Source organism: Herpailurus yagouaroundi, unplaced genomic scaffold (genome assembly GCF_014898765.1).
Source record: "Herpailurus yagouaroundi ecotype Mexico unplaced genomic scaffold, PumYag 162, whole genome shotgun sequence".
Classification (NCBI taxonomy): Eukaryota; Metazoa; Chordata; class Mammalia; order Carnivora; family Felidae; genus Herpailurus; species Herpailurus yagouaroundi.
In genome coordinates this window covers 2825894-2840939 of record NW_024412403.1, presented here as the reverse complement: position 1 = coordinate 2840939, position 15046 = coordinate 2825894, and the positions used below count along the sequence as shown (strand labels likewise).

Here is a 15046-nt window from a genome sequence, read left to right as displayed (position 1 = left end):
GCCTTGTGCGGGTTTCCTTCAAGCCCCAGACTTGCAATGCTCTGCGGGGCTCCCCAATTAATTTTAAACCCCCCTGAACAAGTGAAAGGCACAGGGATATATAAACATCCAGGGCGAGGACTCCTTAGTCCACTCTGCGCCACGGGCAGACCCAGCTATGAAACACCGTCCTCAAAGCCACAGCACCGTCTGCATCTGAACCAGGACCTCTCAGGTCCACGGGCACGAGGGCTGCTCTGAGCACCCGTGGGGGGCAGGGGCAAGGGCTGGTTGCGGGCCTGGGAGGCTCCAGGCTTTTACAGAAAATACTGACAGCACCAAGGGAAAAAGAATGAGTTCCTCAACTTAACAAGGGAGGGATTCTTTAAAAGCTAAATTTAAAAATATATATACCATTTTACTGCTTTTGTTTCTGGTTTTAAATTCACAAGAGACTTCAAACACCGCCAAGTACATGCTTTTTTTTTTTTTTTTTTTTTAAGTAGGTTTCACACTCAGCACGAGGGCCAACATGGGGCTTGAACCTGAGATCAGGACCTGAGCTGAGATCAAGAGTCAGATACCTAACCAACTGAGCCCCCCAAGTGCATGCTTTTACATACTTTTTAAAAAATATTTATTTATTTGTGAGAGAGACAGACAGAGTGTGAGCAGGGGAGGGTCAGAGAGAGAGGGAGACACAGAATCCGAAGCAGGCTCCAGGCTCTGAGCTGTCAGCACAGAGCCCGATGTCGGGCTCGAACTCATGGACCGTGAGATCCTGACCTGAGCTGAAGTCGGACGTTAACCGACCGAGCCACCCAGGAGCCCCACTTTAACATACTTTTTAAACTGAGATTTTGTTAGTACTCGCGTGTTCCCCTTGACCTTCACGTGAAGAACAGAAATATTTGAAAGACTAGCCATTCCTTAAAACTGGCCTCGAGTACTTTTCCTGTGATACACATTCGAAACGTGCATTTGTCACGTGTTTCTCCCTGAAGGAGTTTCCATGAGGAAAAAAAGTATCTTTCTCTATCACATCCATCTACTAATTAGCTGAACTACACAATACTCGTGGGCTGGCCCAGTTCTGGGTCTCTGTATACACTGTGGATCCGTCTTTGGCAGGAAAAGACCCCGCATTTCTAGAGGCAGCACAAACTAATTACACTAGTTTATCTCCCATCACCTTATCAAACAAATAACCAAAGAGAAAATACCATGCTAGAAAACGTACAAACACACGACGCTCTCGATTTTATTTGCCAATAATCAGACCTGCAGAGCCACGGCGCACAGATGGACCGATTTCTGCCTCCGTGAATTTCAAATCACCTCTTACAACATCTCTCTGGCTCTGACGAGCTGGTAGTTATTCCACAATCTGTCGGCTCGTGAGATTCAGCACCGAGCCTTTCCTCTAAGTTCCTGCTTCAGCCTCAGCCATGAACCACGCATTGCCTATAAAATCTACTTAAAAGAAAATGAAGCTTTTCTAAAACGCCACACGGCAGAAAGAGCTTACACATGTATGCGAGGCCGCCACCATCCAGCGACGCCGGCCTTTGCTGTCACCCTCAGAGGATGCCCAGAGCCCGAGGGCCCACAGCGACCGTGTGCGGGAAGGAGCACAAGAAAGGAGCAAGCGTGTTCCTCAAGTGACCGTAGGGGCGATGGAGACGGCACTTCCTCTCACACGCAGGCTGTCTGTGACAGATGGGGTGCATCCTCCTCTGCTCTCTGCCAGTGGCCAAGGCGCAGCTGAGAAGGACCCGCATAGAGAGGGCGCTCTGGAACACAGCCGTGTACATCATTTAAAGGATTTCGACCAGTGCATGGGCTCTTGTCCGTGAGGCCCTTTTCATGGTATCTTATGTGAAAAACCAGACTTCTGAGTTTATAGCCCAACAGCCCACGACAACATAAGGAGAGGTTTTTTCTACCGAGCGTATGCGCTGAATGCATTGTAATGTACCACTTCCTGATACCAAGATCATGATATTCCAGAAACAGCAGTGTGCACATCAATGACTCTCTGGCTTTCTTTATTCAAAAATAAAACAGGCAAAAAAAAAAAAAAAAAAAAAAAAAAGAACTAAAATGTCCAATGTCACCTGAAATAGCAGGTTCACCAAAGCTTTAAAGGTAAACTTACATTTTAGGGTATTAATTACAATTACTAAAGAGAGAATGAATTGTTTTTCAAACCATGTATCTCAGGAAAATGCTGACTGGTGGGGCAGGTGATCATTTCACCCCCCTTTGTACGAGGGAGCCCACAGGTCTCAGAAAGTCTCCTGAGCAGCAGGGGCTGCTCTAAGGCGGCCCTCTTTTAGGTACAGGACATGGGCCTTTCCGGAAGGATGGACTGTTCCACGGGCACCTTGGCAAGGTCACCCAGCCACCCACAGGAACTTTTGCTTCCAGGAGGAAGTTGTGTGGATACATATGCATTCACGTCCCTCTTGAGTCACTCACAGTCTACCGTCTGGGACACATGGCATGTGGTGATGGTTCCAGAATACAAAGTGGGGACCTGGGGGCGGGGAGGGACACACGCGCGCCCCTACACGTCACGCTCCAGGGCGCGGAGGTCCTCCAGGAGCTCCTGGGCCACGGTCTGCAGGTGGCGGTTACGGCTCTTGGCCATGGCCAGGATGCGCTGCAGGGGCAGGGAGCTCCGGAACTCGGAGGCAGACTTGGAGAAGACTTCCGGCTCCAGGACCACAGACTGGACGAGCCGCAGCGCATGAAGGCACACCTCCGCATCGGGGTCTGGGGAGAGAGGGAGCGCTTCCGGTTAGAGGGACCCTCTCCAGGACGCGCAGCGACACCTACCCCTCAAGGGCTCTTGGTCTTTCTGAGGGCCAAATCCGACCACTTGGTAACTGCACGCTCACCGGGAAAGTGTCCCTGCTTGACGTAAAAGCTTAGCTCACAAGAGCAACACAACTAACTCAATCACCATCCGTTCTAGTAACATCCATCTTCAAATATGATTCGCAGTCAGATCATTTTAAGACGCCAAACTAAAAATGTGAGGGCCTTTCGTGTTGTCTGCTAGAATTCTGTCCGCTTCTAGGACAGTTTCGAAAGGTGTTACTTCAGGGGCACCTGGACGGCTCAGTCCATCAAGCATCGGCCTCTTAATTTCACTTCAGGTCGTGAGCTTGTGGTTTGTCTGGCTCCGCGCGGACAGTGAGGAGCCTGCTTGGGATTCTCTCTCTCCCTCTCCCTCTCTATCCTTTCCTCTCTCAAAAATAAGTAAATAAGACATTGGATGGATGAATGAATGAATGAATAAAAGGTATTGTTTCATTTGCCCTCCCAGTGCATCAAATCCCACAGTGGCCACATACTGACGCTGAATCTCTTCAGGGCCACCGAGTTTCCAAAGTCACACTGTTTCCACTGTCCCTGCAAGGAATTCCCTCAGGAACTGCCTCTGGAGTTACAGAAGCTGGTACCCTGCACGTGTGGTGGCACCACTAAAAAGAGCCCAACACAGAGCTACAACCTTAAGCAGGTTGGATGCAACTCTCCTCCTACTTCTCCCTACTGGGAAGCTTTAATATGCCATCGAGTCACTTCTTGGTGGTTTGTTGTGGGTTTTTTTGTATTTATTTTATTTTTGAGAGAGAGAGAGGGAGACACAGAGTCCGAAGCAGGCTCCGGGCTCTGAGCCATCAGCACAGAGCCCAACATGGGGCTTGAACCCACAAACTGTGAGACCATGACCTGAGCTGAAGTCAGACGCCCACCCGACTGAGCCCCGCAGGCGCCCCTGCCATCGATTCACTGTTGACTGAATATTGTAATTGGAACCTCTTTCCTAGCGCTATACTTAAACCTTTCAAGAAGTGAATGGATTGAAAGAGTGGACTCAATCAGTCCTCAGTGGGAAGTGCCACACAGCAGAGCTGCCCAGAGGCTTTTGCTGTTGACCCAGGGCCCTCAGGGCATGGCAACAGCTGCCGTGCTGTACCCAGGAGGGAAGGCAACGCGGCCTGGGTGCCGGCCGTTACAGCGCTCCTACTCTGGGGGAGGGGAGAGCAACTCTTCCTCGTACCAGACCCGCCAGAGACCCGGGGAAGAGCGTGGCTGCCACAGGGAAGCGTGTGCGGGGATCACCGGGAAGGCCCCACCGCCCAGACACGGATGGACAGAAACCGAACCGAACGGACAGAGAGCTCCCCTCGTCCTCCAGCGCCAGTCTGGCAAACACCGGAGGCCCAGGCGAGCGGTCTACAGCCAGGGGAGGAGACCCCTGCGAACACAGATGCAAAGGGAAGGCCGAGAGCCAAGGGTGAGAAGAGGACACTGAGGAAGACACACGGGGAGCTCGGCCCTCACCCTCAGCACAAGGAGAAGAGAGGAACCCGAAGCCAGCAGTACGCAGGAGGCAAGCACAGCGACGACAAAACCCACACCCTCCTCACCCCCACGGACGTCCCAGCACAACGAGAGGCCACGTCCGCAAGCCGACGCCACGACCGTAGAGCCGCAGAGCCCGGCACACCAGGCCACGCCACGCCAAACGCAGCCCGGGAACCATTTCTGTGCAGGCCGGGAGCGAAGAGTGATGTGTACATTTTGAAGAGTTACTTTAAAAAGAGAAAGAGAGAGAGAAGAATATGCAACAGAAACCACATGTGGCCCTAAAGCTTAAGATATTTAGTATCCAACCCATTATACAAAACGTTTGCTCTCCTGCCCTGATACGACGTCCAACATCCAATCAGAAAGGACAAAGACCAAGCAAGGGAAACCAAACACCCACAGTGGCGATAAAGTAGTCAACAGCACGAGACTCACAGATGAGCCAGATACAGCAACAACTAGAAAAGGAACTGGAAATAAATAGGATTAGTAGACAGGAAAACACTGCTGTATGGGTCCTACGGCACACCTGATGCAGTGGTGTACTATTTAAAGATTAATTAAAGACTGTATGGAAACCCTAGGGCAAATCATAAAAAGTTTTTACAGTACAAATGATAAGCCAACGGTGTAGATAAATGGAATATTAAAATAATCCAACAGCAAACAAAAAAAGAAGAAAGAAACAACTAGAGATACGTCTGCATTCCTTTCTGTACACAGTAAATGAAAACAGCATAGACACACCGATTGGAAGGCAGAGAAGGCACAAAACAGCAAGACCCTGCTATACGCTGTCCACAAGACACCCCAGAAAAATATAAGGACGAAGGTTAAACATAAACAAAAATATTTAAAATACACCATATAAACACTAATTAAAAGAGGGCTACAGAGCCTATGTTCTTACCAGACATAGTAGACCTCAGAACAAGAAATGTCACCAGGACTGAGGAGTGACACTGCATAATTGTAAAGAGGTCAATGCCTCAGGAAGACAGAACAGTCTCAATTACGTACGTACCTAATAACAGAGCTTCAAAAAACACAAAGCAAACTATGATAGAACTCTAAGGGCAAATCAATTCACAATTAGAGTTGAAAACTTTCATGTCCTTATTTCCATTATTGATTTTAAAAGAGGAGGAAAGGAAATCAGTAAAAACACAGAACCTCAGAACAACCCAAACTAATTGAGTTTAACAAGGTCAGCATACAAAGATCAACTGTATCCACATATCAGTAACAATAAACTGGAAACTAAATTTTTAAGAAGACTATCATTTACAAGAGCACCAAACCATAAAACATTTAGGTCTATAAAATCTTACAAAATATGTGCAATATTTGTATGCTAAAAACCGTAAGACACTGATGTAAAAAAAAAAAAAAAAAGATAACCTAAGTAAATTTGAGAGATAGAAGACTTAATATAGTTTTGATGTCAGTCTCCCCACTGATCTACGCCATGTAATCCCAAAATCCCAGTAGGCTTGTTTGTAGAAATTAACAAACTTATTTGAGAAAGAGAAGGAACTAAGACAGCCAAAACAACTTCAAAAAAGAAAAACACTGAAAGATTCAGACCACTCAATTTCAGGGCTTACAGTTATCAAGACAGCGTGATACTGATACAGGGACAGTCACAGAGATAAATGGTATAGGGTTAGAGAATCCAGGAACAGACCACAGTTTTGTAAAATCTCAAAAAACATATTAATACATTTTAATAATAATAATAATAATAAAATAATAGCCTTTTCAGGGTGCCAGGCTGGCTCAGCCAGTGGAGCGTGCGACTCTTGATCTTGGGGTCGTGAGATCAAGCCCCACATTGGGCTAGAGCTTACTTAATAATTTAAAAAAAAAAAAAAAAGATTCATCAGAGAACTCATGGCTGCCTTAATGTTGATGTTTCATTAAAGACTAAAAACAACCTATCTTGACAGACAGCCAGACCTTCAAGGTCCAGTACACTCTCCTTGCAGCAAACAGAAATTCCTCAGAAACTTATCTCTAGCCTTGCCACTCCCTCCACAAAAAGTATATAACCAGTCACTTCTCATGACCCCAAGTGCAGTGCTTTCAGCTCACAGATCCTGTCTCCCTGCTTTAATAAAACCACCTTTTTGGTTTTATTAATTAATTAAAAAAAATAGCCTTTTCTGGGGCACCTGGGTGGCTCAGTCGGTTAAGAGCCCGACTTTAGCTCAGGTCAGACTCCTGTGGTTTGTGAGTTCGAGCCCCGCGTCGGGCTCTGTGCTGACAGCTTGGAGCCTGGAGCCTGCTCTGGATTCTGTGTCTCCTTCTCTCTCTGCCCCTCCCCCACTCTCACTCTGTCTGTCTCTCTCTCTCTCTCTCAAAAATAAACAGATATTTAAAAAAATAATAGCCTTTTCAACAACTGGTGCTGGAAAAATTGAACATCCATATGTAAAAACAGAGAACTTTAATCCATACCTTGCCTCACACATAAAACTCACATGAAAACTAATAAGACTTAAATGGAAAACCCACAACTAGAAGAAAACAAGACATAACCTTTGTGACCTTGAGCTTGGCAAGGATTTCTTAGATATCAGATGAAAAGCACAGTCCATCCAAGAAAGAAAGTGACAACATGAGACACACAAAAATGGGAAGGCCAACACAAAAGAAGAGAATCAGCCTGGTGACTGCACTGGGAGGGAATACAAACTAAGAGAAAGAGAATCAGCTGATGTGCCAAAACCATGCAGCGAGGAGAATAACACAGAACGCGGGTCTGTTCAGGCCACAGATCAGCAAATTCTGAGTTATAACTACTCAATTTATCCTTTAAAGGAATCCTGGAAAACCTTATCACCTGCGACTGAGAACATTCCTGTAGATGGCTCAATTATGAGTTTGGAGACGAGTGAATCAACCATAACGAGAAAAGGCATTCATCTGACCACAATGCAAAATGACACAGACGTGAAGTTATCTGACAAGAGTTTTTCAGCAGCCGATATTCAAGTTACTCAATGAGCAACCACAACATGCCAGAAGCAAATGAAAAAAAAAGGCTCAGCAAAGAAATCAAAGATACAAAGAATAAAAGGGAAGCATTGGAACTGAAAAATAACAATAACTGAAGTTAAAAACTTGACAGAGAAAGAATGGAAGGGACACAGGAAACAATCCGTGAAGAGGAAGACAGGACAACAGAAATCACCCAATCTGAACAGAGAGGAAAAAAGACGGAGAAAAAAAAGAAACAGAGCCCCTGGGTCCAGAAGGCCTATAAAGAAGATCTAACGTTCATGTCATTGCAGGGCTGGAAAATACCCAAGATACAATGGCTGAGATTTTACCCTATTTGGCCAAAGACACAAACTTACAGATCCAGAAAGGTGAGCAAACTCAAAGCAGGTCAGACACCAAGAAATCTACACCAAGACACATCCTAGCCAAACTTCTGAATACTAAAAACAAAGAAAATAAATCCTGAAAGCTGCAAGAGAAAAATGACACATCACATAGAGGAGAAAAACAATGATACCGATTTCCCATCAGAAACCACAGAGGCCACTGGCGCCTGGGTGGCTCCGTTGGTCAAGCGTCCGACTTCCTTCCACTGAGGTCATGATCTCACGGTCCGTGAGTTCGAGCCCCGCGTCGGGCTCTGTGCTGACAGCTCGGAGCCTGGAGCCCGCTTCGGATTCTGGGTCTCCCTCTCTCTCTGCCCCTCCCCTGCTCGCTCTCTCTCAAAATAAATAATAAAAAAATATATAAAAAAGAAAGAAACCACAGAGGCCAGAACAAAGTGACACATTTTCCACATGTTGAAAGAAAAAAGTCATCAACCCAGAATCCTATACCCTGTGAAAATGTCCTTCAGAAATGAAGAGGAATTCAAGACATTCTCAGATGAAGGAAAATCAAGAGAATCTGTCGCCAGCAGACCCTACTGTGACAGCCTGGCTGCGCCACACAAAAACGTGCACAGGAACGTTCACTGCAGCATTACTCAACTTACTCAGTAACAGCCGGTCAAGAGTGTGGCTCAGCTGTTCCCTGGTGGCGCTGCCTCGCCATCCGTTTCATTGGGTTAAATGGCCTGAAGGGACCTTGAACTGATGGCAGCCTCTCATGCATGCAGGTGCCCTAGACAGCAGCCCACAGAGCCACAAGCAAATGTAAGTCCCTGATTTGATTTCTCCCACAGCCCTGTGATCAACTGCCCCCCGCCCCACCGCCACCCCCACCCCCTCACACCTTCCCCTTATGGGCCCCTTAGGTAAGAGCCCCACTCTTCTGGTTTCAACTGACCAGTCCAGCCTCAGCCCAGGGATCCCAAAGCCCCCCAGCCACAGACCCTCATTAAGGCCCCAGGTCCTGCCTCTCTCTGTCTGCACTCTGCCTCGACTTCCCTGTGGGGCCCCCTCAAGGTGTCCTCCAGGACCTCTTTTTCAGTTTCTCTTGTGGGCTACTGTTAGACCACAGCTCACCATCCAACAGCCTGTGCTCCACTTAGTAAGTGTTACTTTGACAATTCATAACACAGCCCCAAAGTGGAAACAGCCCAAATGTCCATCAAGTGGTCAATGGATAAACAAAACGTGGTATATCTACGCAGTGGAACGTTATCTGGCAAGGAGAAGGAATAAAGTATTGATACATGGTACAACACGGGTGATCCCTGAAAACATGCTAAATGAAAGAAGCCAGACACAAAAGGGTACAAGTTATAAAGTTCCAATTTTATGAATGGCTTAGATGAAGATAAATCCATAGATACAGGAAGCAGATTAGCAGCCCCCAGGGGCTGGGTGGGGAGAAGGAGGGGGTGGCTGCTAATGGGCATGGTGGCTTCCACGAGTGGTGACGAAAATATTCTAAAATTACATAGGTGGCAGTCATGTTTGCACAACTCTGTGAATATATTAACAACTAATTTCATGGCTGATGAGTTACATCTGTTTTTAGAAAAAGGAGATTAGTGGGAAAACGGGCAAAATTCTAATTAGAGCTGAAGATGAGGTTCTCACAGTGCACCAATGTGAACGTCCTCCACGTGAATGTGGTCTATGGTTACGTAAGGTGTTAACATTAGGGGAAGCAGGGTGAGTATCACTGAATTGTTTTGCTCCCACGGGTGATACGCCATTTCTCTCGTTGGCTTTCTACATTTTTTTCTTTCTTTGTTCCATCTCAGATGTACAATTTCTGCAACTTTTCTGAAAATCTAAAAGAGTGAACTGAAGAGAAAATAGCTCAAGGAAGTTCTCGGAATGGGAAAGACTGACAAAAGAAGTTTTGTCATAAAAATAAGGGTACATACAAGAAACTCTGCCTCTCCTGTTGAGCTCTCCCAATTGTGTTTGCTGGTTGAGGCAGGAATTATTTCAGTGTCCGATGTGGTTCTCAATGTAAACAGAGGGAATCCTTCAGACAATTTTAGAACCAATGGGAAAGATAAAGGAGGGAGGGACGTAAAACTTGTGCTTCACCTGAACTGGAAAGAAGCTGCACAAGGAGACAGGGACTGGTTGTTATGTATAACGTAAAGCTACACAAATAAACACAGGTTTCTTGGACGGTGTTGTCAAAATGAAAGTAAAGTTTACACAGAGCAAACTGCACCAATTGTACACACGCAGCTCAAAAAGTTCGGACAACTGTATACACCCGTATAAACCCCAATCCTAAGGGGACGCGGAACACTTCCCTCCCCACAAACCTCCCGCACACCCCCTGCCTCACGGCCCATCCCCGCCCTGGCGCAAGTGATACTCTGGTTCCCGTCAACAGAGATCCGTTTGCCTGTTCTTGAAAATCGTGTACATGAGACCACACTTTTTTTAAAGCACTATTTCCTCATTAAAGCTCAGGCAGCTCAAAACAAATAAGATAACATTCTGCTTGGCTTCTTCCTCCATTTTTATCAAGTCAGTCCCCTCTTGAGATTCTGGGGCTATTTTCTTCTCACAACGTCCTACTAATAAGCACTTGGATGGACAGGAAATCACTGCACCATACCGTGTTTTCCCCCAAACAACAGACGTCTTTCTTTGTAATTGTTTCTACATCAGGGAGTGGGGAGGATGTGGGGGAGAGAAGAAAGCCAGGAGAGTCACCGGCAATTATAAACCAGCCACGCAACTTCCCTGGGTGACATCCTCCGCAGCTCGGAGCTCCCACGTCACTGGTATCTGTCACAAACGTCTCTAATAAGCATGCAGCTCATGCAGTCACATCTGTCCCCGGCAGCAGCATCTGGAAGGAGCCACACGGTAGCCAGGCTTAAGTAACAGCATCACATCCGTGCTGCCCGCTGAAGCAACCGGCTCTGTGAGGGGCGCCACGGCGGGGAGCACCACCCACGCCGGGCCTGACGCCGGGCCGCTGGGCCGGAGCACTGACTGCTGGCCAAAGACTCGGCGGCAGGCCACACTCTTGCCTGTTACCACCTACGGGGATTTGGGGGGAAATCTGAACTGGCACGTTAGGATGTAACCATATTTCAACAACATGATAAGGAATTTCTACGCTGCGTTTCTTTGAACACAAGTAGGAGTGAAATGTCTTACCCTAAAGCTGGTAGGTGCCGACCCGGGTTCCTTAGAGGGAAGCCCCTGACAGGCACACCCTCCCTCCACGGGAAGGAAGGTCTGCGAACTCTCCCTGCCCCCCTTCTTACTCACCGTCCCTCCCCATTCTCCACACACACTCGTCATCACCATCAAGTTCGCTCTATGGGTCCCGAGCCGGGTCCCCCAGGACACTAGTTCCCCAGACGGCGACGGGTGTTTCCATCTACCCCACACCCGCCCCACTGAGCAGGGGAAGGAAGGAGGGGGCAAAACAGTACTCTGGGAATTAAGCCATGGCAAATTAAGGACTAGAGGACAAGGACGCGTCCCTGACACATCCCTAACTCCACACGCCCCCAGCAGCCCGTCACAGGCCCTGACTCCGAGGGCCACACACCTCACACACAGGCACTCGAACAGACACAGACGAAACTCACCAGACCCAGCCCGATGGATTTCCTGACAGCCGAAGCGGCTCCCTGAAGTACAGCTCACACACGCGCTCCCATGCGCTCCCACACACCCATGCACACACGCTCTAACACACGCTCGTGCGCGCACACACACGCACTTACACACACCCGTGCACCCGTACTCTCAACACACACTCCAACACACATGTTCATGCTCACACACACTCAATATGCTCACACATACGTTCAGAGGGTCCTTCTGTTCTCAGTCATACTTGAAATTAAAACAAACGCATTTGTCTTTCTTTAATTACCTGGTAATTACGCTTATTTTTTTTAAAAATTCATATACTGAATGTATAAACAAAAATCGGAGGTGAGCCGGCAGCTACCTCCGTGACAGGGCAGTAGCAGCATACGGGGGGACACATGTGATTCAGAGTCACTCACCACCACTGTCTTAGCAAAACTGTCTTTCTCCCTCTTTTTTTTTTTTTAAGTTTATTTATTTATTTTGAGAGAGAGAGTGAGCATGAAGGGGAGAGAAGCAAAGAGAGAGAGAGAAAGAGAGAGAATATCCCAAGCAGCCTCCATGATGTCAGCACAGAGCCGAAGGAGGAGCCCGATGAGGGGCTTGAACTCATGAACTGTGAGATCATGATCTGAGCCTTGGAGTCACCTAGGTGGCCCTTAGCAAAACTATTTAAACAAAGGCTTGCTGGGCCGTTGTCTTCTCATCTATGAACCGAGGGCTTAAATCATCCACAGCATTAGCGTAAAGACCAAAGGAGGAGGCGTATGAAAGCAGCTATCACAACGCCTGGCATGTGGCTGGTGTCCCGTACGTAGCAAGTCCCATGGTACACGGAACAAACTCACCCCACTCCCACACTTGCAACAAGGGCCTTCGGTGTCCTTCCAACAGAGCAGGACGCCCCGGCCCCAGGGCTCTTGCACCGCCGATCCCTCTGGCTGCAGGGCGCTTTCCCAGAGATCCTAAGGTCCTTTGTGTGGAAGTCAACTGTTCAGGAGCCTTCCACAACCACCTTAAAATTAAGGTAAAGAACAAACACGGCCCTCCTATCCCCTTTGCCAGCCCTCCTTTCCTCAACAGCATTGTAAGCATCACAAAACACACAGTATGTTTCGTGTATTTACTTTCTCTGTGGTCTCTCTTCACTCACCAGTTCCACAAAGGCAAGGATTTGGCCCTGACTCACTGTGGCATCCTGGTAACTAGAACGGTGCCTGGCACACCGCAGGGGTGGGCGCGGGATAAAGGTTTTCTGGGTGGATTAAGGAATTACATAATTAGAAGAATGCACCGCTACCAGAAGTAAATCCAATATGAAACACTCAGGACCTCTATGCAGAAAGCACCACTCACTATTAAAGGAGGGAAAGATCCATTACGTAGTAACAAGGTGAGTGACCTACTGAAGCATCAACACTGCGAAGACGTCCGTGTAATTTCAAGCAAACCAAAAGCTTTTGCAGCTTCCTCTGTGAAACCTGACAGGCAGATCTAAAACTGTGGGGCAGCAAGGCCATTTCTGAAGAAGAATAAGGGAGGAGGCAATGTCTGTGCTGGCTATCAAGACTGACCAATCTTGACAAGAAACCACACGAGACCGCAGAACGACAGAGAGACAGGGGATGGAGGGGAGGGCCCGGGACACAGGCAGAATGCTGGCAAAGGAACAAAGGCTGCTCTGAAGAGCCACGGGATGGGGTCCGGGGACATCCATACGGGAAAACGGTGAACCTGGATCCCCAGGACATAGCATACGCCCACATCAGGGAGACGGTGCGACGAAATGTGAAGGGCAAAAAGAGGCGGCTTCCAGGAGATGACCCGGCACAGTACGTTCGTGACCCTGAGATAGGCAAATCCTCCCTTAACAAGAAGCAAAGAGCATCCAGACTCCATTCAAACTGAGACCTTCTGGTTCATCAAAACACACCATTAAGGGAAATAACGTAAGACACAGAGCAGTAAAAAATATCTGCAACTTTTACAAAAGCAACAAAGATCCCGTTTCTGGAATGTAAAAGTTAGTAAGACAACAGACAACCCAACAGTAAAACAGGCCAGAGACTGGAATAGGACCTGACAAAGACAATATCCAAAAGGCCAAGTCGAAGTGGCCAAAGTGAAGGAGGCCGACAGCAGCAGGTGCTCGTGAGGATGGAAAGTACCCGAATGCTCCCATGCCGTTGATAAAACGTGCACTTGGGACAGTGGCCCATGACAAACTACTGGAGTTGAAGACATGCACTCCCACGATCCAAACTTCCATTTCTAAGAGACACCTGACAGGAAGGTATTTACCAGAAGACATGCACAAGAAGTCTTGGAACAAAAACCAGAAAGGATCCAAACAGTAACTGGAAAAATTCACGTAATGGAATACCATTCAGCAGTGGTTCTCAACTGAGAACCCCCCAGGGAACATTCCAAACATCTGCGCTTATCACAACGGGAGGCCGGTGGGGGTGGGGCGGGGTGGGGAGGGTGCTCCTGTCACCCAATGGGTAGAGGCCAGGATGTCGCTCAACATCCCAGTGCGCATCACGGCCCCCACAACACAGAGCTGTCCTGCCCTAGTGGCCACAGTGCTGTGAACCCCGCGGCACGGCAGCAAGCTCGTCCACAGAGACGCTCAGCAGCAGGAGAACCTCACGGACAAGCTGTGGACACAAAAGCCCACGTGGAGGCACGACTGCATTCATACAATGTTCCAGAACAGGCAAAGGGCAAAGGGGATGCAAGAAGCGATCAGGAGGGGCACGGCATTTCTGGGGTGCTGACAACTTCCCATTTCTCAGCCTGGGCTCTGGCAACAGTGCCCTGCCTGTGCAACACTTCTGTCACTTTTATCTTGTGCACTTCTCTCTAAACACACTGCACTCGCTGAACTGATTTTGAAATCAAAGGAAATTAAGAAAGAAAGGAAAGAGGAAAAGAAAGGAAAAGAGGAGGGAAGGAAATGAAAGGAATGAAAAGAAAGGAAAGGAAAGAGGAAGAAAAGGGAGAAGGCAGAGAGGAGGACAGAGAAAAAGAAGTAACAATCTGCCCAAACCATACCAGCCATCTCCGGGCCAACGTAACTCCCGCGGTCCCCCTGACCCGACAGCCCGGCACCAGCTCAGTCCTCGGGGCCTCCCACTGCATCCATATCTCTCCACCCTGGGTCCCCTGCTTGGCCAGGGGCCCCACTGCCTGGCTCAGCTTCCAACTCAGCCACTTGAGGCCTGGGTGGCACCAGCAACGAGCTCACAGGGCTGGTGAGGCGAATTCATGGGTTGAACGCGTGGGACATCCTCAGGAAGAGCCCCGGCCCTGAGCAGGCGCTCAGAAAGGGGGGCTAAGAGCATCGCCTCATCAACTATGGTTGTCCTGTCTCAGTGCAGTTATGTCTTGTCTTCTGGGATGGTCAATTTTATGTGTCAACTCCACTGGCCCCAGAGATGCTCCCGCTGGTGAAACACTATTTCTGGGTACATCTGTGAGGGCTTCTCTGGGAAGGGCAGCCCTGGGATCTCCAGAGTGAGCACAGAAGCCTCTCACAGTGTGGGTGCACATCATCCACACCCCGAGGGCCTGAGGGGAACAAAGACAGGAAGGAAGGGCAACTTCATACTGCTTGTGCCGGGGTGGGGGGAAGGGTCGGCTTCTCCTGCCCTCAGGCACCGGCACTCCTGGCCCTCGGA

At 48.4% G+C, this 15046-nt stretch overlaps 1 protein-coding gene across 4 annotated transcripts in view; it reads right to left on the bottom strand.

Annotated features, from left to right (window-relative positions):
- Positions 1–2010: 2010 nt before the first annotated feature.
- The window catches only part of HSF2BP (heat shock transcription factor 2 binding protein), a 96591-nt gene continuing 83555 nt past the window's right edge, over positions 2011–15046 (bottom strand). For all 4 annotated transcript variants that reach the window (XM_040483802.1, XM_040483803.1, XM_040483804.1 and 1 more), the window contains one exon: positions 2011–2757. In XM_040483802.1, coding sequence (XP_040339736.1) covers positions 2549–2757 — 209 coding nt within the window. In that variant the 3' untranslated portion in view covers positions 2011–2548. The remainder of the gene's footprint in view (positions 2758–15046) is intronic.